The sequence below is a fragment of the Muntiacus reevesi genome, chromosome 3, assembly GCF_963930625.1.
Source record: "Muntiacus reevesi chromosome 3, mMunRee1.1, whole genome shotgun sequence".
Lineage (NCBI taxonomy): Eukaryota > Metazoa > Chordata > Mammalia > Artiodactyla > Cervidae > Muntiacus > Muntiacus reevesi.
This window is the reverse complement of record NC_089251.1, coordinates 236,535,950-236,560,583: the sequence shown is the minus strand read 5'-3', so window position 1 is coordinate 236,560,583 and position 24,634 is coordinate 236,535,950. Positions and strand designations below refer to the sequence as shown.

The 24,634-nt window shown below is 36.8% G+C and overlaps 1 protein-coding gene across 1 annotated transcript in view; it reads left to right on the top strand.

The window, feature by feature from the left end:
• Nucleotides 1–235: 235 nt before the first annotated feature.
• Nucleotides 236–24,634, top strand: part of IFIH1 (interferon induced with helicase C domain 1) — a 55,211-nt gene continuing 30,812 nt past the window's right edge. The window contains exons 1-3 of the mRNA XM_065931652.1: nt 236–977; nt 6,831–6,999; nt 12,655–12,795. Coding sequence (XP_065787724.1) covers nt 522–977; nt 6,831–6,999; nt 12,655–12,795 — 766 coding nt within the window. The 5' untranslated portion in view covers nt 236–521. The remainder of the gene's footprint in view (nt 978–6,830; nt 7,000–12,654; nt 12,796–24,634) is intronic.

The following is a 24,634-nucleotide window of genomic DNA, read 5'->3' as shown; positions in this document are numbered from 1 at the left end:
CATTGCTGAAGCGCTGCTGTCTTACTCCGTGGAAGAGAGAATTCGCTTTCCGTTTCTGTTTCCCACAGGGCCAGAGGACTGTCCTTACCAGACCCGACCAAAAGGTGGCTCCTCCCCGACCAAACAGACGCTCCCAGCCCAGCGGATTACGTGTGGAAAGTCCTGAAGAAGAGAATCGAAACAGAAACCGAAGTCGGGCAAACTATATAACTGCCTGGCGGAAGGCTGGCCTCGAAACTCCTACCGAGTGAGCAGAGCCGGCGCCCCGGTCCCCGGCTCACGCGAGCGCCCGCCGCCGCCGCCGCGTCCCGCGCACCTGCCCACCTGCCCACCTGCCCGGGCGCCACCGCGCCCCCGCGCGCCCGCCTGGGGGTCCTGCAGGCAACCCTGTCGTCAGGCGCGTTGCTGCAGGCCCTGCGGCTCCGAAGCAGCAGCGAAGACACTTAATCATCCGCTGAGTTGAGTGAGAACAACTTTTCCGTCTACCCGGAAGAATCTTTTCCCACCTCTGAGGAAGAAGGATGTCGTCGGAAGGGAGTTTCGCAGACAAGAATTTCTGCTATATCATCTCATGTTTCAGGGCCAGAGTGAAAAGGTACATCCAGGTGGAACCAGTGCTGGACTACCTGACTTTTCTATCTCCAGAAGTGAAAGAGCATATTCAGAGGACGGCTGCAACCAACGGGGACATTCAGGCAGCTGATCTGCTTCTGAACACCTTGGAGAGGGGGAGCTGGCCGCTCGGCTGGGCTAGGATGTTCGCAGAGGCCCTCCGGCAAGCAGGCAACCCTTTAGCCGCCCGCTATGTGAACCCAGAGCTCACGGACTTGCCTTCTCCGTCGTCTGAGAACGCTCACGATGAGTGTCTCCAACTGCTGAACCTGCTTCAGCCCACACTGGTGGACAAGCTTCTGGTTGCAGATGTCTTGGATAAATGTGTGGAGGAGAACCTGTTGACTATTGAAGACAGAAATCGGGTAGGTGTCAGTTCAAATGGAGCTGGACTTAAAGGCAGATATTGCTACTTGGGGTTGTTCCTCCATTTGCCCCATTCCAAATGTTTTTTGACATCTTTGGATAAATTTGGTTCCCTCCTTCCTGAGAATGTCTAGGCTTTTAAAAACATAATTTTGCAAATTTAAACACAAAGCAATTATTTTTTCTAATTCTTTAACTGAAATGAGCTAAAGAAGAAAGAACTATAGAAAATAATGTATGCTAATAGACAGCATTTATTTAACACTTACTGTGCAATTAGATTCATTTGCAAAACCTATTAGAGTTCATGCTCACAATAATCTATTGAGTTATTAGTTAATAATCTAGTATTATTAACTGTGCCATTTTACAGATGAGTAGACTGAGGCAGTTTAAATAACCTGCCCAAAGTGGAAGACAGTGGTAGAGGTAGGGATTTAGTTCCTGATGGTGTGAAATTTTATGTCGTATTATATGTAGTTGCATAGAACGGGGATCAGCAAACCATGACCCATGCTAAATCCAACCGAAAGCTAAGAATGATATTTAAATTTTAAAATTTTCAGTTCATAAAGAAAGTTTTATTGGAAACAACTATCCTCATTCATTGACATGCTGTGATTGCTCCTGCGCATTAAGAGCATTTGAACATAGAGTCATATAGCCCACAAATCCTAAAATATTCATTATCTGGGCTTTAAACAAAAAGTTTTCCGATCTCTGGCCTATACTATGCACTATGCCATTTAATTTTGGTCCAAATGGGGAAATTACATACTACACACACACAAACACACACACACTTTTTTTTTCTTTAATCAAAGTTTCAGCATTCTTTGGGAATCAAAAATTGGAGATAATTAATTGAAAAAATATGTAGCCAGTAGTAATTTTCCACTTTAATAGAAAAATAATGGATTTTTTAGGTGCCATTTTGACAGGAAGAATTTTACAGGAGATTACACTTAGCGTTTTATTATTCATTGTTTTCAGTGAATAAGGAAGTACTGTGGCATATAGAAACTCTGTCCTATTTGAATCTGACTTAGAGTGTACAGTGAAAGTTTTATTTTGAAAGGCATGTAGGCAAATAAACCCATTTTGGGGGGTCAAAGTCTACCATGCTGTGATTTTTGACATTTTCTTTGTTTTTTTCTTTTCAGTTCATCAATTGTATGTATCCTCATTACAAAGTTCTGGGCACAGGACTCCTATCAGCCTATGATGTGACTTGATCTTTAGTGACTAAAACTAATGCTCCTTTGTCAACTTGACAGCCATAGGGCCTGTCCAAAGACCCAAGTGTGTATCTAATTTTGATGACTGGTTTTCCCAACAAGTAAATAACTTTACACTGTTGTCAGTAAGGTTTATGTAGTTTTGTGTATTGAGAACCAGCTAGAACGCATTATAGTAGTCCAGCTGGATATGACAAATGTGTACATCACTGTGGCAGAATCTTAATTTGGAAGACAGTATGCAGCCTTCAAGCCAGCTGGAGATGGAAGATGGCATTTCCAGCCACAGTAGCTGTTAGGAAGTCCAGAAGCAACAGAGTCCAGTAACACCACAAAGCTGTTTATGTTTGGTGGGTATGATGTCCCGATTGCCAGTGAAACAGCACTTCTCCTTATTTACTCTAAATACGTCTGCCTATCAGCATCACTTTTGTCTTGCCTGGATTGAATTTCCGCCAGCTAGATTTTATCCAAGTTCTTGATTCTGGCAAGCTTGGAGGCAGCTAGCAGGAATGCAAGGGATTTGACACAAAGAAGATATACAGTAAAAGGACATTTGTGTACCGGTAGCAGTTAAGGCCAAAGCAACCCCATTTCTCTCTTATAAGGGAGAATGGAGGAGCAGTATATGGAGACTTTCTAAGGAGCAGTAGTGTCTGTGTGATATCCTGGCACATCATTCTTAAAGATACCATCTGTCTCAAAAGGAAGCAATGGCGGATGATGGGAAGGAAACACTAGGTTTAGGAGAATCCATAGCATGTTGATATGGGTTCCTTGAGGAATGTTTATCTTATTACAGAAAAGTGTAGTGAGGAAAGCATGGGAATTTGGAATGGCAAGACCTGGATTTTGATATCTCTGTTTCTTACCATCTCTATTCTTTTGGGCCAAATTATTTAAGTTTCCTGACCCTAAATGTACTATGAAAATGGGTATAATAGTAATTTCCTCTCTAATTCACAGTATTTAGTGAACATGAGTGAGATACAGTGTTTATGAAAAAGCTTTGTTAATAAGAAAGAGCTGTTTTGATATGATGATGACTTCTATTATTTACTTGGTTATATTTCCTTATGAATTTGAAATTTCAAGGACTAAGGTAAATGCCTTGTGTTGAAATTGAGATATGCCTCCTAAATTCCATGGATTCAACTGTGAGTTGAGGAAGAAACTGTTTTTCATCTAAGGATGAAACCAGGACCTACTTAGAATTAAGTATGATATTGGTGCTTAATAAGTATTAATTGATTGGATTAATTTCCAAGAAGTTGTCCAGAGTAAAAAATGAAAATGCTTGGTGTAATGAATTGCTTTGCCAGGCATCAAGGGGGCGGGGAGTAGGAATGGTTGGATAATGAATATAAGATCTCCAAGTTTGCTTTTTTGACATCTTCAAATAGCATTTAACTAAGAAATTAGGACTTCCAAAAATAATTAATTAATTAATTTTTTTGCTTCACCACATGACCTGTGGAATCTTAGTTTGCTAACCAAGGATTAAACCCAGGGCCCCAGAAATGAGAGTACTGAGTCCCAACCACTGGACCACCAGGGAATTCCCAAAATATTTTATTTTTTTCTTTTCCTGTTTTCCAGTTGACATTTTCTACTTGGTCTGTATTTTAGTTTAGGATTTTCACCTCCACCACCCAATCCCTGTCCCTCTTACACAAGTGTTTCTAAAAGTGATCCTAGATTTAGTTTTGTGACCAGCAGATACCCAAATAAATTGATTTAATTGATTAATTATTCATTCATTCCATTTGAAAATATGGAGTGGCATGTTGCACCAGACACCAAGTTAGTGCTGAAAAGATTGGAGAATAATACAGATACTGCCTGTGCTTTCATGGAGTTTATGATACAGTGTTGATCTGTGTTCATTCTTCTAACAAATAGGTAAAAAATGTCTAGTATATTTGAGGCACTATTGTAAATGCTGCTGCTGCTGCTGCTAAGTTACTTCAGTCGTGTCCGACTCTGTGTGACCCCACAGATGGCAGCCCACCAGGCTCCTCCTTCCATGGGATTTTCCAGGCAAGAGTACCGGAGTGGGTTGCCATTGCCTTCATTGTGAGTGCTGGAGACTCATTAATAAACACAAGAATGACTTTATAGACCATTATAATAGAATGATCCCTAACAGTAAGGGGGTGCCCCTGTACTGACCTGCTTCTATCTAGACTGCTAAGTGGCACCTTAGTACATCCATGACTTAGACAGCCATGAACTCTGGATCATATAAACATTTCCGTAGTGTCTTAACAGCTTAGGTAAACTGCATATTTCAGCCCCGTCCAGTTCAAAGCATTAAACCATCTACAGTCCTGGAAGACTTTATACACCTTTCATTTATACAAAGAATCAGAGATAGCATCACCAGTCCAGCTAGAAACCACCCAGTTCTATTTACATGAAGTTGAGTATTGGGGTCAGTCTCCTTCCAGCTCATTGTATTGCCACCTAAATTAGGATGGATAAGATATTTTTTTAGCAATAAAAAGGACTAATAAGAAGTTAGTTATGTCTGTGTGACAGTGCTTATTCATTCAGAAAGACATTAACTTTTGGAGAGAACTTGTTCTTTGAAATTCTTTGCTTTTAATGTGAGTTTGCTTCCTGATTTACTGGTACTGAGGGTTAGTTCTGCTATGTTAAAAAGTCACCATTACTCTTAAATAGATATCTGAGGTTATTCTGAAGGAGTAAAACCATTTTTATTGAACTTTACAACTGTGTTGGCTATCCAGGGTTTAAAAGAAATATCATCGGTTTCTCTACTATTGTATGTTAGAAAAAACTAGATCAAAGAATTCAGAAATCACTGAACTGTGTTACCCACAAATTCATATTTATTTTCACTCTATATATTAGTTAATAATGTATCCATAGACATTTTTAACTGCATAGTCAAGAGAATACATTAAGTGGGGAAGAAATATGAGTGGGAATCATTATATGTCCTGTTTCAGTCTCAAGTCTAAATATTCACTTCCCAAGAATTTTAATAATCAAGTGTATGTATTGGGAGCTTATTTTTTCCTATGTTTTAGGAGAAGAGATTAATTTTAAAAAAATTAATGGTTGCTTTAAAGGAAATTGATACACTTTCTAGCATCCAAACTAGGAAGATTTCTTAAAAATTCAGAACCTCGATGACGCTGCTAAACTTGCACAGGTATTATATGTAGTTCCACATTCAAATAATAAAAATTCTTGTAGGAAATAATGGCAAAATACTTCTCAAATTCCTGAACTGAGTAAGGACAAAGCAAACTTGACAAATACAAATCACTGTATACTCAAAGAAATACCTAATTTTAATAGTCAAAGAAAATTTAGTGGATATATTAGCTTTTAAAAATATATTTATTACAGTGCCTCTCTTGTTCATTTTAGAGAAATGCTTCCTGATTACTTCTGTGGAATGAGTTCAAAGCTGATTAAAGGCTGAAATAATTAAAAATGGAATAGTTGAGTTAAAAGAAGTTACTCAAGCCAGTCTCATTTAGCATCTTTAGTGACTACGGCTTAAATTAGTAGATAATAATAAAAATGATACAAACACCTGAGAAGGCAAAGAATTTCCACTAGAAAGTTAATGAAATTAGAGAAAAGTAGGAAATGAGCAAGAATCTGCTTAGAAATGCTGTGAGGCAGAAATTGCTTAAATTTTATTGTAATTTTAACCACTTCTTGTCAAAAAATGAATTTAAAATTAGAGACAATTACCAGCTATAATTCAGGAAGGCAGCATTCAACTTCTGGAGTCAGTTGCCTGGGATCAAATTCTACCTCTGCCATTTACTAGCTTTATGGTGTTAGGGAGGTAATTGGACTTCTCTGAGCCCTGGATTTCTGATCTGTAAAATGGGTTAATGTCGGTATCTTCTTCAGAGTTGTTGGGTTGGTATATGCAAAACCTTTATAATTAACTATTAGCTAATGAAATGAACATATCCACTGGGTAGAAATATGCAGTATAATCTTGTACTAAGTAGTATCTGCTGGTGAAACATTTATAAAGATAGATAATTTTCCTGGTTACCTATAATAATAATTAACACTGAATTTGTACCAAGCATTGTTCCAAAATGCAAATTCCTGATATTAGATGGTTATGGGAATGTTTACAGGACTAGAAGATATGCACATTTGTAGGAAACAATCTAGTTGAAAGGTCCATATTATACTAGAAGATGGATAAATGTTAAGAAGGACCTTTGAGAGTATGTAAGTCACTATTTCTTACCTAAGCTGCTGGCTGGAATCAAGAGATGGTTTTGAAAAAAATTTCTGGTTTCCCAACATGGACAAATGAGAATCTCTGGGGGCAGGTCTCAGATATCAGTATTTTCTAAAGTTCAAAGGTGATTCTAACCTGCAACTAGGACAGACAAACCCTGAAATTTCATTTCCGTTGCTTAATTTTACACATATAGAAACTGAAGTCTGGAGAGGTGAAGTGGTTTGCTGTTTTCATTGATGTTTTCTTTAACGTTTTATTATGAACCTTTACACATACAGTTCAATTTTTCTAGTGGTTAGTTTCTGTTTAAATTTATTCATAAGATGTTTGACTTCTTTAATTCTACTTTTCTCTTAAAACAGGTTTCTGCTGCAGAAAATAATGGAAATGAAGCAGGAGTAAGAGAGCTACTGAAAAGGATTGTGCAGAAAGAAAACTGGTTTTCTACATTTCTGACTATTCTGAGGCAGACAGGAAATGATGAGCTCGCCCGGGAGTTAACAGGCACCGATGGCCATGAAGGCAATACAGGTATTGCTAATTCTGCAAAGGACAACTTTGTGTGTTTTGCCTAGTGATTGAGAGTTTAATGAAGCCTATAGATATGGTGCCAAAAAAAAAGGATACTTAGAATTTCAGATCTGTTTTCTTCTCTTTACAAATGAGGAAACTGCTGCCTGGGAAAAGATGAACCTCCCAAAGACCACAACACTCAACCAGCTGGGCTAGAATATTGGCAGCTGACTCCTTGTCCAACATGTTTTCCATTTTCCATCTTATTTTGGAAACAAAGGGATTGTCTGAGATTTTTATCAAGATCCTTTTAACATCGCTTAGACAAATAAATTGGAAGAAAATATTTTAGTGGTTATTACAATTATGCTGCAAAGTCTTCAGGACATTCATATAATACTTTGAGGAATTTATTAAACATTTGATAAAAGATCTATAATTGCTAATGTATCACAATATTATTTTCTGTGAGTTTTTGAAAGTGTTCAATTATAATAATACAAATAGCATAGCTCTTTCACATATGTTATTTGTAAATATAGTATTTACTGCCACCTTATTTTTCTTTACAGAGTATGTATCCTATATTTTAAAGAAGTATTGAATGAAAGACAAATTAAAATTTAGTTGGCAATGAATGGTTACCAATATATAGTTACCAATATATAGTTGTTATAATTTATACACAATTATATATAATTTAAATGGATTGTAATCATTTCAAGCTTCAGTCAGTTCAGTTCAGTCACTCAGTCGTGTCCAACTCTTTGCGACCCCATGAATCGCAGCACGCCAGGCCTCCCTGTCTATCACCAACTCCCAGAGTTTACTCAAACTCATGCCCATCGAGTCAGTGATGCCATCCAGCCATCTCATCCTCTGTCATCCCCTTCTCCTCCTGCCTCCAATCTTTCCCAGCATCATAGTCTTTTCCAATGAGTCAACTCTTCGCATCAGGAGGCCAAAGCATTGGAGTTTCAGCTTCAGCATCAGTCCTTCCAATGAGCACCCAGGGCTGATCTCCTTTAGAATGGTGGATCTCCTTGCAGTCCAAGGGACTCTCAAGAGTCTTCTCTAACACCATAGTTCAAAAGCATCAATTTTTTGGTGCTCAACTTTCCTCACAGTCCAACTCTCACATCCATACATGACCACTGGAAAAACCATAGCCTTGACCAGACGGACCTTTGTTGGCAAAGTAATGTCTCTGCTTTTTAATATGCTATCTAGGTTGGTCATAACTTTCCTTCCAAGGAGTAAGCATCTTTTAATTTCATGGCTGCAATCACCATCTGCAGTCATTTTGGAGCCCAAAAAATAAAGTCTGACACTGTTTCCACTGTCTCCCCATCTATTTCCCATGAGGTTATGGGACCAGATGCCATGATCTTAGTTTTCTGAATGTTGAGCTTTAAGCCAACTTTTTCACTCTCCTCTTTAACTTTCATCAAGAGGCTTTTTAGTTCCTCTTCACTTTCTGTCATAAGGGTGGTGTCATCTGCATATCTGAGGTTATTGATACTTCTCCTGGCAATCTTGATTCCAGCTTGTGCTTCTTCCAGCTTACGTCACTTCTTTTATTCAGTTAGGCGTTCAATCAACGTGTAACGAGTACCAACAATATAGCAGACACTGCTCCAGGTGCTGGGGATATGGACTTAAATGAGACATATGCAGTCCCTGTTTCCATAAACCATACTTCCTAATGGAATAAGAAGCAGTGTTCTAAGTTACTTATACAAAAGAAAAAACAGATAATTACCAAATTATTAGACTAAAGAGTATATTATGATTTTATGTTGTATTATTTATGAAATAGCTTAATTTTGCTCAGTAGTTAGAAATACACACTATATATATGTACATATATATCTGTGTGTATATATATGTATAGTGTGCATATATATGTATAAAATAGTGTTTACATATTTATATGTATATATAGGCAAATATTTTTACCATGTGATATTAAAAAGCCCTAAAGAATCACAAAATTGATGTTAATAAACTTGTGTGTGAGTGAACCATGGGAAGAAAAGTGCCATCCATGTTTGTGGAAAATCTTTTTGTTTCACCTAAAAACAAATGCTGTGTGGTGTCATAAATTTGAAATGGCCACAAAGTGAAAAGCTCAAGAGACTCCCCCTTCTCTCTGAAATCATTTAGGAATTTGAAGGGATTCATTCAGCCAAAGATGGTCAATCCAGCTTTCAAAAGCCAGGAGTAATTCCATGATTTGTCCACTAGCAATTTCCTCAGTTCCTACTGTCATTTTTTCTATTTCCATAGCAAAATTTAATTGTATAAGGAAAATTCTCTCTCAATAGGAAGCATCTTGAGTTTGCTTTAGTACTCTGGAGGGAGCTCAATGGTACTACTTGCTTGCAATATCAAGATTATTGTTGTGTTCTCTTTTTTTTTTGGCATTTATTTATTATGGCCCAGCTATTATTTCTATAGTATAACCCTAGTAGCCCCAATCTGCTACTTCTAAAGGGACTTCAGGTCAAATTTACAAACAATAATGGGGCCAAATGTCTCCCTTATCCCTCAAGGATGAGCCAGACTCCAGTGCAGATCACACCTTATGATGAGTTCCCTTTCAAGACCTCATGGGACCATTTCCATCCATGACGACATTCTAGACTTGAACTTTGAAATGGCTACAGTCTTGACTTTTTTGTTCCCTGGGAAATTTTGGTCTCAGTGTATCAAGGGATATTTGAAAGAGCAGCCTTGCAAATCACAAAAGACCTTGTTACATGCATCTTCCAAAGTAGAGGGTAACTACCCATCTTATAGCTGTGTACTAGTTTAGGAAAAAAGCTAGAAGATTGGCTCAAAAGTATCTATCTTCTAACTCTCATGACACAGACAATATATCTGGTTGCATTGCTCTCTTTTTTTGGAGGGGTGGTTGTTGGGGCAGAGCAACAAGTTCTTTCTAAGATATTTTGGTGCCTTTTTAGAAGTCTAATTTGATTTTTCAAATTCGAATTCTTTGAACAATAGCAATCCTAGGTGAAGATTGCATGTGTAATAGCTGGGTAATAATGCACCTTATCACATACATCTGTCTAATATTCACAAAACTTCCTCTTTACTTTCCTTATTATATGCCATGACTATGATTGTCTTTAAGTGTCTATTTCAGAATGGCTTAGGGACTAGTTTATCCAAATTCCTCCTGCCTGTGGACTTACATTGGCTGGCGGAGGTCAAGCACTTTATAAAAGGAATAAAGGCCTTTCTGAAAAGAAAAAAACATGGAACCAATTAATTGTCTATCATTCTTTTCACCCTCCCTGGTGTCCTGACAGGATCCTCTTAAATTTGGGGCTTTCCTTCTTTCAACCAAAGTGGATGTTGATAGACGTTGCCCCAGATATGTGGGCTCTTACCAAGGCAGGGAGCAGGGTTAGGGTTTCTAAGCTGCTTTTTTTTAAGTTTTTAAATTAATCAATTTATTTTTGGCTGCACTGGGTCTTTGTTGCTGTGCCTGGACTTTCTCTAGTTGCGTATAGTGGGGGCTTCTCGTTGCAGTGACTTCTTTTGTTGCAGAGCACGGGCTCCAGGGCTCCTGGGCCCAAGTAGTTGCAGTATGCAGGCTTGACTGCCCAGTAGCGCATGGAATCTTCCTGGCTCCGGCTGACCCGCTGTGTGTCTGACTCTTTTTGTCCTCACGGACTGTAGCCTGCCAGGCTCTTCTTTCCATTGGGTTTTCCAGGCAAGAATACTGAAGTGAGCTACCAGTTCCTTCTCCAGGGGATCTTTTTGACCCAGAGATCAAATCCATGTCCCGTGCATTAGCACGGGTTCTTAACCACTTAACCAGGGAATTCCTCTATGCTTATTTGAAAAGTTGGATAGAAGTTACAATCTCCATCTGGGATTCAGTATTCTTACATTTTCACTACCCCTACCAGCAGCCAGGGTACTCCTGACAAACTCATTGCAAACAAGTAGGGCTTTCTTCTCGTGTCCTCAGAAAATCCAATCGGGGTTCAGGAATTTAAATATTGTTTGCTGATCTGTACATCTTATTAGGGGAGTCTAATCCTGGTGCCCAGAACAAAGTTAGCTGTGATTATTCATGTGGTAGGGGCTGCTGTGGGCAGAATTGTGCCCTCCTCAACCCATAAATTCAGAGGTTGAAGCCCCCGCCACCTATGTGACCGTACCTGGAGGTCTGTCTTTAGGAGGTAATCAAGGTTAAATGAGATCAGCAGAGTAGGCCCCAGTCTGATGGGCCCAAGGCCTTAGAAGAAAAATGAGATCTCTGTCTCTCTCTTTCTCCACCATGTGAGGATGCCATGCGTGAGGAGGTCACGCTCAGCAATCTCAGAAATAAACTCTCACCAGAGACCAAATGCTGGCACATTGACCATAGACTTTGAATTTCTAGAAATATGATAAAATACTCTTTATACTTTAGCCACTCGGTCTACGGTGCTTTGTCAAGCTGGCCTGCACCGATTAATACAAGAAACTGGGCTCTGGAGTCTGACACTTATTGAATCCTGGCTCCTTCATGTCTCTGGATGTGTGACTTTCACCAGGTACCTGCCCACTCTATGCCTCAATTTACTCCTCTGTGAAATGGGGATAATAATATTACTTACCATTGGGATTATTTTTAGGATTAAGTGATTTAACATTAATAAAGCACAAAATAAATTGCCTATTATTATTATAAACCCCAAATATGCTTAATATATACCTATGAATATTATCAAATCGTCTTGTCTAAAGACAAACTCCAAAGTCAGAACAGTTGTCTTCAGGAAATTCTCCATACACAGCACATATTTTCTCCTTATTCTTTAAGATAGGTTAATCAAAAATAATACTTTTAGGAAATTTTCTTTATGGCATCAGTCTCTGACAGATTGTACTTCAGAAGGGCAAAACTCTTATTTTTCTTTGTAACCCACAAAAGCATTTTAAAACAAACACTCAGTGCATGTTGGTTGAAGGGAAAAAAGGCCAGATGAAAGAAATAGAGGGAAAGAGAAAAGAATGATCAGAATATTTTATTAAATTTCTAAAAATCTCCAGAAATTCAAAATACATGAATGTAGGCTGACATTAAAGCATATGTACATCTCATGTAGAATGCACAGTGAGAGAAAAAAATGGCAAGATCACAAGTTAAAGAAAAACTACCTCCAAATTTGCATTTTCACTAATGCAGTCTTATGTGTGACTTTGTATCACTGAATAAGTGGCTTACTTCCTAAAGATGATGGTCAGGAAATCATCACACTTATGATTAGCATAATACTTAATATTATATCGGCTTTTTAGATAAAATTTAGTCATTACAAAAGAATTACTCACTGTGTTCATATTAAAAATAAAAATACTGTGTCAGAATGTAAAAACATGTTCCAAACCTTTCAAAATGTCAGACCATTGAAGTGTATTTAGGCAATATCTCTACTAGAGACCCCACTTGGTTTTCAAAATAAAAATAGCAGCCCTTTATATTGTATAAAAACTTGCATTTTATTGCAGTCTGCATTCTGTTTAGAATTTCAAAGTATGTAAGTATATTCAGGTTAATCTCTATTAGGAATCCCTATTTGTTTTCAAAACAGCAATGACAGTTATGTATACTGTATAAAAGCTTGCATGGCACTATTGTTTACTTTCTAATACTTTTGTTCACAGAGTCTGAGAATGTATCACAAGAAGATGGTCTCGAAGTCAAAGAGCCACTCCTTTTAGCCACGGATCAGCCAGCTTTGGACGTCTGGGACATAGAGAATAGTTCATTGGAATCGTCTTTTGCAGATTCTTCTATAGTTTCAGGTATTTGGCACCCACACATACTTTACATGCACTAATTAACTACTTCTGGAAAACTCAATTGTTGCATTGATAACATTAGGATCTATTAAACAGAGGGAGGAAATTTGGACTTTGGAGTTTTGTATTTGTACTCAGATAATATTTCTGGAGGAGATTAAATGAAAATTATTGCTCTTTGTGGCTAAAAATCTTTTAAAGCTAATGCAATATTAATATGAATATGAACACACTGAGTTCCAATTTTATTTTATAAAGATGTCCATGGTTCTTGTCATATGATAAATATCATAAGTGCATCCCATGATTTTCAAAGTACTTTCAAATACATGAATCAGTTTGACTCATCCGAAGTTCTGAGAATTAAATGAAGGTATTACCTTTTCCCTTTTTTACAGATTAGGGTGTCGCAGAAAGGTTAGGCTGGGTTGTAGAAACCAAAACCAAGGTTGTAGAAAGGAAGATGAATGGGTGCTAAACAGGAGTTTACTTGAATTTCAGTAACTAATTGGTGTTGGGTACTAGATATCACCATATCCACCTCTTTTGATGTGAAACAGGCCTGGAAGAATGAAACAAGTTTAACTGTTTCCCCTCCCTACTTTTCTCACAATAGGAGACGCCTTCACTCCTTCCCCTCTGTCCTCCAAATGGCCACATTCATTTTTCACTAGAAATAGTTGCTGGAAGTCTGTGGTATACTAGTAAATGCTTACCAAGTGGCCCTGTAGGGAAAAGAAAAAGCCCTGATGTTCCGGATATGCCATCTTCGTGGTGTAAATACTCGCACCATGGCTACTTTCAAGCGTCCACATAATGTCACTGAACACTGAGTTGGGAATAGATGTGCAGGACATTATCTGCCATTTATTACATGGAGACAACAGACTTAAATAGCCTCAGCATCACTGATGATTGTAAAATCTACAAAAATGATTAGAAAATGATGAGTTTTAAGTATTCATTACCTTTGTTTTAATATAATTTAGTTAGTGAGTCCATATTATTTAATTTGTAAAGATGCTTGTGCTTAACATTAATAAAATTCCACAAAATTCCAGAAAATTTAACAGTTGTTCCTGTGGGCCAGTATAAGCTGACTCTATCACACTACTGCAAAATATGCTGTTTCAACTCAGAAAAGTAATATAGCTGTGTGGTAGGAAATTTGGAAAACAGAGAACAAAGAAAAAAACCACTCCTCCTTTCCCAATAAAATACATTGCTCTTCATATTTGGGTATTTGTTCTTCTCATTTTTTTTTACATACCTGGATGTCTCTATATGCAATGGCATTTCTCCTATATTTATTAGATATTCTTCTACAGCACGATTTTTAACAATTGAGTAACAAGTCCATCTATTGAAGGCTTTTTAATTAATTAACCACCTTTTGAACATTTAGGATGTTTCCAGATTTCTACATCGTGAATAATGCTGCAATAACTCTCTTTGTGTTTATATCTCAGTTTAATTCTTTTTAAATTTATGTTTTATTCTTTAAAATTTACTTTATTGAAGTATAATTGATTTAGAGTGTTGTCTCAATATCTGCTTACAGCAAAGTAATTCAGTTATATATATATATATATATGTGTGTGTATATATATACATTCTTTTCATATTCTTTTCCTTTATGGTTTGTTTATTACAGGGTACTGACTGTAGTTCTTTGTGCTGTAGAGTGGGGCCTCGTTGTTCATCCATTCTCTGTGTAATAGTTTGTGTCTGCTAACACCAAACTCTCAATTCACATATCTCCCTACGCAGTTTAATTCTTAAAGACATATTACATAATTGAAATTTCTGGATCAACTGATTTCTACAGTTTTAAGGCATTTCATATTTAATGCCATATTTTACTCCCAGAAATTGTATCAAACAGTGTAAGGGAATGCTTACTGTCCTGAAGTCTCTTGTACAAGAGTGGGCAATGCTGTTTTTAAACTTTACCAATTTGCTATGTTACTACCTGAATTTGAGTTTTTAATTTCCAATGAAAAACATCTTTACAAGTTCATTCTTTTTGTTGTTGTTGTTGCTAATTGCCTATTTTTCTTTTAGGGCATTTTTATTCTTCTTGCTGGTTTAGGTGAATTAGCTAAATATATAGGGTAGCAATCCTTTGTCATAAATAGTACCGAGGTTTTTTTATAGCTTGCCTGTAATTTAGCCTAGTTTGTTTAAGGTGTTGGGTTTTTTTAGTGGGATACTTCTGAAGCGTTAATGTGCTTATGAGTCACCTGGAAGAGGGGGTCTTATTGAAATGCAGATTCTGTCCTTTTCACTTGCTCCCAGGTGATGCTGCTACTGCTGATCTTGGACCACAATTTAATGGACAGAATAGCACACGTGAATTCTAGAGGATCTTTTTTTAATTTCAGCAGCTCTGCTTTCTTTCAAAAATCGTGATTGTATGGGAATGCCAAAATTACTACCTGAATGTGGATTTTTCACATTTTAATAAACTTCCTTGTTAGGTTACCTGACATCTCTGTGGGTTACTGGCTATTTTCTAAATTCACACTAGAAAGAATTAAAGCCAGGACTGAGATCTTCATCTCAAATGAAGGGTTTTCATCAAACTTGCCAGCCTAATGCATCTTGTCAGGCTGCAGTATCTGTGAAACATTCAGAGTCTCAGAAAGGACAAAATTAAATGCAAAACTTTTTTTTCTTAAATCTGTTTTCTGGGACTTCCCTGATGATCCCGTGGTTAGGACTCCAAGAGTCCACTTCAGCGGGGCATGAATTCAATCCCTAGTCAGGGATCAAGGATTCCACAGCCATGCAAGGTGCATCTTAAAAAAAAGAAAAAAAAAAAATCTGTTTTCTTACTATTTAATATAAAACATAAATTTGCATCATGTGAAAAAATCTGGGTTTTAAAATAATGGTCTTGAGGGACAGGAAGGGTTTGTTTTCCTTCTTGGGGTCTCCTCCCTCCCTTTCTTTCACTTCTCTTTCTTTCACTTCTTCCTTTCAACAAATCTTTATTAAACTCCTGTTGTGTGCCAGACATGCGCTGTTCAGTTCAGCCCTGTAAATATTGTGATGGAACAAAACAGAAGTGGCTTCTGCCCCAGTGGGGCTTTCAATGATGGGCATGTCAGCCAGGCAGTAGTCACTCTGTAGCTACAAAGTGCAGTGGAAGAAAAGTACAGGCTGCTAAGGTGTATACTAGTCTGAGGACATGTACAGCATGCTGTACCGTAGTCTGAGGACTCCAGCCATTCAAGACTTTAACAGCTACTAGGCTCTGAGGTTCTCGTGCTGTCTGAACTTCTTATGTGGACTTGGGAACAGGTTCATCCAATCCATGCGGGCCCTTTCCAGAACAGTAAGAATGGGTAACTGATCTACAAAAGTATAATGCCTTTGCTTCAGGCCTTGACCCTGCTCCTGAGAGATGTAGATCATCCCAGTTACTTGTTCCTTTTCTTGTTGTTCTTCAGAACTAAGAATTACTGATGTAAATGACTTTTAAAGAGTCATTACCCACAAAGAAGTTATTGGAATTCTTTTGACAGAAGTTTTTGTTGCAAAATTAACTGTAGAAGGATTTTGCCTACGTTGTTATTATTTGGCAAGCTTAACAATCAGGATAAATATGAAAGTATTCAATATTGAAAATATTCAGTAATATCAATTTACACAATTTTGTGCATCTTACTGATATTGATAATGTGTAATCTTTAGTTTGAAGTTCAGTACATCAGGTTAAGATTCCAAGTACAGTTACCAAGGTAGCATTGAAAGAAACTTATTACTTAAGCTACACACATTCTATAAATATGAAATTTCATATGCAAAAAGAAAAAATGTGGCTTGAATTATTTCTAATTTTAAATTAGACTTCTCTAAGTTTTATTTCCAAATCAATTTCTAAAATATTTTTTTTCAGTGCACAATAGTCTTTGTGGATACAAATGATAAATATTTACAGTTTTAAGGCAAAGATTCTTTATATATTGTCTTTAACCTTTTTTACTCCTTAACACTCCTGTCAGGTAATACCCACTAGCATTAATAGCAGTAGCCCGCCGTGAAACTGGTTTTAATCACATCCCTCTTTCAACCTGGGGGTGAGAGATCAGAATTCCCTAATGGGCAGTCCTGGACAGTCATTTTTGTTGTGCCTCTGCATCGGGGGTTGGCATTTCTTCTTCCTTTCTCCTTTCAACTGCTTCCCTTTAAAAAGTGGTTAATAATTAAGATAGACCCACACTAATACAATAATCTGTTTTTTTCCCACACTAATAAAATAATTTCTAAAGGATATTTGAATAGTTCTCAAACTGTTCATAAAATTTTAATGCTGGATGTAATGGTTCTGCCTTCTGAAGTCACTGGTCATTTTCTAACAAGAAACTATTGGAAAACTTTGATGTTTCTCTGGACCACATGTCCCTAGAAAATATCAGAGGGACACAAAGCCCACATTCATTTTCTTCTATTAAAAATAATTTAACTATAGAAAATATACAGTTATCTGGTATATGTTAATTTTATAGGCTTATGGTAAAATTGGTTTTGCAGTCATTTTTTATTTCTACTGTTAACTTTGTTAAAACAAACAAGTGGTTATTTTACTTATTTGACCTTTTAATACACTATTTTATAAAAATTAGAACCCTATAATTAGATAAAAACAAAGCAAGTGAGATTTAAAATTAAATAATAAAATTTATTGTGTTTGGGTTGAACTCACTTTTATGCAGAGTTCCGCAGAGAATCCCCCAAACTTCTTTTACCATTCTTTGCTGGATTTCCCTGTTATGAAACTAGAAAATGCAAGTTCCGCAAATTGGACAGCAGAGGGCGCTTTGACATTTATAAAGAGAGCAGAATGTCACTGTTCCCGGGTGGAAGATTATAATGTAACAGGATGAGTGTGCCATGTGTGAATACACGGTGCGCATGACTGTGAGTGCATGTGTATATTTTGATTTATATATTCGTTCACGTGAGGATTTTAAAATTCCACCCCAGCTAATGAGCTTACCAACCTGCTTGTTTTCAGACTTTAATACCTTCTTTTTCATATTCCCCCATATGTTCCACTCCTTAGGTTTATCCGGTGACATTATGCTTTGGAATATATTGTGGATATATTTTGCATAGATCATGTTCTGTAGGAGGGGTTTAAAAATTGACCTTTATAAAACAGCCTCCTTCTTTCTGGCCCAATCTGTTAGAGCATTCTTTTTGTTGTTGTTTTGTTTTGCTTTTTTATAGACCAAAGTCCAATCTTAGACTTGGTCTATAGTAATCTCTGTAAAAATGCCACAAAATTTATCCTTGCACTTGCGGACCAGAATAATGTTCTATAGTACTAACCTCTAGAAATTTAGAGATTTTTAGAATCTCTAGAAATACATACCACATAGCACTTGAGAGCTTAGTGGGAAAGATAATTGATGCCGCAGTCTTCAATAATACTGTGAGAGATCACCCATACTAGTATGGAATTGCTCTGAATTTAGATAGCTCTCCTTTACATCTCTATCTCTTCTAAATTTAGTTATATTAATTATTGAGAACTAGAAATACGAGTACAGAAATCCAAGAGGCAAATATCATTTTGACTTGAGAAAGAGAGAGAGAGTTTGTTACAAGTGCTGTTTTATGTTTGTTAAAAGAAAATCTAGGATTGTGTTTTATTTGAAACCCACCGAGAGACATCTAGGTTAGTTATACGACCCCCAATCGCATAATAGTTCTAGGAGGAATACTGCTCATATCTCAGGAGCGAGAATGTAAGTATTTTGATGGAAAGAAACCTCTCTGTGTGCAGCTAATACGTGTTGGATTTATTTTCATGATTTTCATATGGCTACAAGCTTAAAGTTTTTTCAGCAGAGTTTCAACAAATGTGGTGACTTTAATTTGATCTTTAGATGTTATTTTCTCTATTTGAATAGGGCTAGAAGCCGAGAATATGTTCTGGCCAAGCACTAGGGTACTGTCCTCACCCTCAGGGAGTTTATAATCCAGTTCAAGAAAACAAGTTTCGTGCCCCTAAACACAGACAGTAATCTGTCTTTAGGAAAAGAGAATATGTTAAGGATAAGAGGAGAAGCCTGGGAAGACTCACCACAAAGGAGGAATGGAAGGCAGTTCATCTGCGCTTTGAAGGTCCTGTGTTGGATTTGTAAACAGAAGTGGCAGCCGACACTTTCGGTTGTATGGATAGCATAAGCAAAAGTGCACGTATGAAGCAAGCTCAAAATGTGCTTTGGGGGTATTCATAGTGGAGGAGGTTATACCTAATCTCTCTACCTTCTAGTCAATTTTGCTACACACCTAAAGCTGCTAAAAAAATAAAGTCTATAAAAATTTATCTAGGTATAATTAACACATGGGCAAAGGAGTCCAGTGGGTTATACAGTCCATGGGGTCGCAGAGAATCGGCCATGACCGAGTGGCTGAGCATGCTCCCACACATTAAACACAAGGAAATTCAATTGTATTAACAATAAACATAGCAAAATTCTGTGAAAAATGTGGGTAGGGAAACAGTTGGATTCCAGAGGAGCACTTATGAAGGAGGGAGTGGGTGGTAAGATTTCTAGGATCAATGAAAGTTAACAGGTTTCTTTTACTATGATTTTTACAAAGACTTGTCCTGAGGCAAAAAAAAAAAAAAAAAAAAAAACCCTCTTAAATGTTTATCATTCGGACAGTTATGGAATATTAGCCCAAAGCATGTGTGATGATTTCAGATGGTGTTTGTAGGAGAGTGTTTTGTTACATAGATTTATCCATCAGGGTGCTGGAACGGGTTCCTTCTGGCTTGCAGGAGCCCAGCGTGTACATCTCTTCCCAGCTCCACTGGGTGACATCATGCTGGTAGCTTGAAATCAGCCATGGTGGGGAATATGAACACCATCAATGTTGGCAAGCACTTTTATTTTATTTTTGAACTAGATCTTTGTCTTATTAAATTAGATCAAATAGAACTTACAAATCAAGTCGTCAAATCAATGTGGCAAGCACTTTTAAATTGTCACTTTTTTTTCCTCCCCAAAAGCTACTACTGAATATTTACCAGGATTTACCTTTATTTATCATTTTAAAGAATTTTTTTTTGATGTGGACCATCTTTAAAGTCTTTATTGAATTAGTTATAGTATTGCTTATGTTTTATGTTTTTTGGTTTTTTTGGCCACGAGGCAGGTGGAATCTTAGCTCCCCAACCAGGGATCAAACCCTCACCCCCTGCATTAGAAGGCAACTTCTTAACCACTGGACCTCCAGGAAAGTCCCTACCAAGATACCTTTAAATGCACCTCTCTCCATACTCCTCAGATCCATGTAACTTGAATAACTTTTCCTGAAGGGTACCTACCAACCAAAGAGGTTTCCACTTCCCATCTATCTTGCATGCATTCCTACACTCTGCATTGCCAAGGCTTACTTCCCATGTGGTCATTATGCTTATCACTCATAACGGAGTCTGCTCTCAGACTTTTTACCTGTTACTGACAAGCAATGAATGAATGGGTCACTTTAGTGGGTATGACTATCCCTACAACCCTGTACTTGAATCACTATCTTTCTCTTTAAGGCTCAAGTCCAAAGGCTAAAGGGCATAGATGACACAATTTAAGCCAACATCAATATACACAATTCTAATTTAATTCTGGCTGAAACATTTCAGCAGAGTGAATTCTATAAACAGGAGCAGAGGCGCTCGGTGGATAGCCATGTGGGCCTGTGGCTCTAGGAGATTTTTTTTTCTTTCCTTTGGGGAACTCATTTCCTAGAAGCTTGGATCCAGGAGAGAATATGCAAGGTGGGTGGAGGTGGCTTCTCTCCATTCTGCGGGAACACATGTTCCCTGGCACAGAGAGCAGAGTCTGACAGACCAAAATGCAAGCGTGTGTGTGTGTGCGCGCACGCACGCACAAATCCATATACATAGAGCTGAAAATAAAAGTCATCTATCTCCTTTCAGAAAAGATAGTTATTTCAAAAGAAAAGGAGATTGGTATTATTAGTAGAATGACAGTAAGCACACTTGTAACGAGCCTGAGTCCTGCGTGAGCGCACATACGTACACATGCGTGTGAAGCTTTGGGATGATCTTTGCTGTTCCAGACTTTGGGGATTATGCAACTAGAGGGAAGGAGGGGATAGTTGAAGAAGTGAAGCTAATGTGCATCGAGAGGTCAGAACTAGAATAGACATACCATTACCCGGCAAGTGAAATCGGAGTATTTGCATACTTTATGAGCACTGCCTCTCAGGAGAACGGTAGGTTTTGCTGGTGCCCTTTCTCAGTAGCTCTGAGGCTCTGGCCCCCTTCCTAATGCGATGCAGAAACCACTTTCCAGCAAAGAGAAGGAAAGGCTGAGGCAAGGGGTAAGAAAGGAGGAATCTTCTATGCAGTTATAAACGCATCTTAAGCTGAAATTAGGAGGAACACCACCTGGTAGGGATGGAAGTAAGCACCAATTGGTGTTTTACCTAATGAAGCTCAGTTTTTAGGCTGAATAAACAATGTATTTATCAACTCATTGTTAATATAGCATTTTTCCAGCAGAGGGCATACTTTACATTGAAATAGATCTAAAAAGGCCTTCAAGGAGGAGGCTTTTTTTTCATTTGATATTTAAAAAAAAATTTTTTTTGGCTTCTAAATGGTATAAAAATATTTTAAAGTATTTAAAGTTCCATAGGATATTAAATATATAATTTCTCAGATTCAGGTTAGTATTTCTGCCTTATTAGTAAACTATTCAAGATGTGATTGTAAAATGAGACAGTTTTGTTTTTTTTTTCTCCCATGTTTTATAGACTGGTCTTAGACACTATTATTATAAGAAAAGCTGTTCTTTATTGTGTTGTTTACAAAATTATTATCGAAAACCCTATCTTTTAACAGAATATTGTTTTTGTTCATTCCAGCAGTTTCATAGGAATAACTGCTTTTCTTTAAACAGAAATTGCCAACATATTCTAATCCATTTCATAGCTACCTTTGATATTTTTCCTAAAGGAAATGACACCTATCTAAAAATTAATTAAACTTGTTATATAATCTAACTCTAATATTCAAAGCTCATGTAAACAGCCCCTTCATGAGAATTTAAGATTTCTTTCCTTTAAAGATTTATTTATTTGATCTAACAGAATCATTCTCACAATAAAGGAGAAAGTAGAAATTGCTGTCTATATCTTAAAAAGGTAAAAAGGGTAAGTTACTTGTTCGCAGTGGCTGAGCTCAGATCTGGAGACTAATTTTTTTGACTCCACAGCACATGTTCTTTTCATGGGAACGCCCAGTCTCCAATTGACTATTTATCTGAGCTATTTTAAAATCATAGACACATGACTTTAGTCATTAGGACATAAATCCAGATTGATACTGTGAAAAGTACAAAGAATGACACATGATAATCCTGTATAATCAACTGCAGGAACTCTTGGTTTATAAATTCAATAGGTTGGTTTAATTTTTTCATTATATAACACTTTTTTGATCTGACTTTTTGGTGTGCGTGTGTGTGTGTGTGTTACATGATTTTTTTAGGTAAATGCATGAAGAAAAACTCTGGAGAAAGCATTCTCAATGTTATCAAGGAACAAAATATTTTCTTTAATTATTAGAGTTATTTCCTTTAGTATTTCTGTTTCTATGAAAGAAAAAATATATCAAATGCATAAGAAATTGCTGCTGAGGAAACAAAATTATTTTTGTGTTGAAAAACTGGAGATTTATATATCCTTAAAATGACAAAGATAAAGACCTCTCTGTGTTCACTTTCATTTTAATAGTGATGTCTAGCAGAATTACCGCAATTAATTTTCTCCAAGAAGTATAGAAATGTTCCTCTTTTATTTGTGTGCAGAGAATATTTAGAACTTAGTGTGGATGTTTAATCAACTGTACTCCTATATAAAATTTTTTAAAAAGACAGTGTGAATGTTTAAAAGTAAAGTAAATGAAAGTTTGTGGATGAAATCAGAAATGTTAGTTAGCACAATAAAATAATCTCTAACTTTTTTCCCTGGCAAGATAAGCTACTTCAAGATTGTTAGAAAAATTGACATTATAATGCAAATGTTTGTATGCTTAAAAAAAACAATTTGTTCCAGTTAACTCTATGGATATAGTATTGTTCCCTTGTTTACAAAGTTTTTAACAGATCATCGGCATGCTTGGCATTGGGCAAAAAACACTGGAATATTAGACTTGGATTCAAAAAATGAGATTCTCAGCTCTGTTCCATTCTAGCTGTGTGATGTAGATAAATCATTTAACCTCTCTGAGACTTGGTTTCTCACCTATGAAACTGAGGTGATAATAGGTATCTACCACAGAGGATGCTGAGAGCTTAAAATACCATTTACGTCTGTGTAAGCACTAAGTTCAGTGTCCTCTGACACATTGTGGGTTTGTTTGCTGAACCAAAATAATCCAGGTAATGAACTTAATTACTAATATCCTATTTTAGTAGTATTCTTCTTTAATAGTCATACATTATTTATGCATGTTGCATTAAGCAGCTCTCTCAAACCTTATATATGCTAGAACAAAGCTTGGGGAAAATCCTGACTTTACATATACATGGAGTAAGTTTAAGATAATGGTTTAACTGCTAGTGATTAGAAAATGAAATGAAAATTAAGTATAATTTTCATCTAGATTATACTTAGTGAAAAACTTAAAGATACAGTGTTTCATTTTAGATAATATTTGTTAGTATTTTTCAGTGTTTTTGGCATTGTCTTCAGTTCTCTATACCACATTTAAAACAAGTAAAATGCATGTCAAAATTCACTTTTTTTGTCTTAAAAATCTTGATTTATCTTTCTAGATCTAGAATTATCCTTGCGATGACATTTTCCCCACCTCATTTTACACCTTGCCTTTTCCTTACAACTCATATTCTCTTTCATCAGTACATCTGCCCAAAACGCTCTTCTACTTGACAGTTCTATCCCACACTCGCCTCTGAGCTCCTAACAAGGCATACCTCTGGGAATTGCAAAGTGCCATATTTAAAATCTCTCAGTGAGATATACAGGTTTTCCCGTGTGATCATAAGGGATTCCTCAAATCTGAGTTTCAGAGCTAATCTATGACAACTGATAAGCACAGTATTTTCACATGAGTATATTTGTGTTGTGCTAATATACTTAAACAGTATGCAAGTCCATTGAGAATTTTTTTTTATAAATTTCTTATCTGCTTTCTTCTAACTTTTAAGAAAGCTATCTCATATATTTAATTGGTATTGGCTGTAATTCCATTACGTTTCCCAAGCTCACTAGGCTTATCCAAGTTGGAAGGGAGATGTCACAGCCACACTTCACAGATGCTCAATGGAATAGTAGTCGGCAATAAAAAGGAACAAATTGCTGATATAAATAACAATGTGAATGCAATGCATTTTGAAGGTCTTATTCTAAATTAATGAAGCCAAACATAAAGGCTGCCTATTGCCTCAATTCATTAGTATGACATTCTGAAAAAGACAAAGCACTAGGGACAAACCAAATCAGTGATTGCTAGGGGACAGCAGAAGGGAAGTGACAATGAAGGGGCTTGAGGACAAATTTTGAGGTTAAACTCATCAAACTTACCACCTAAAAAGAGTGATTTTTACAGGATGGAAATTATACTTCAACACACCAGACTTAAAAAGAGAAATAACTGGTTAAAGAAAAAGAAGATACTGTAGTTTTGAGGAGTTATATATTGTCCATGTTTAGACATGTTTTATTGATAACATACTGTGTCTCTTTATCACCTGCTTCTAATTCCAGTTTAAGTATGTGACATTCAGGCTAGTTTTACTTAGTTTCATGGTGCATTCAGGCTCAGTCTTGT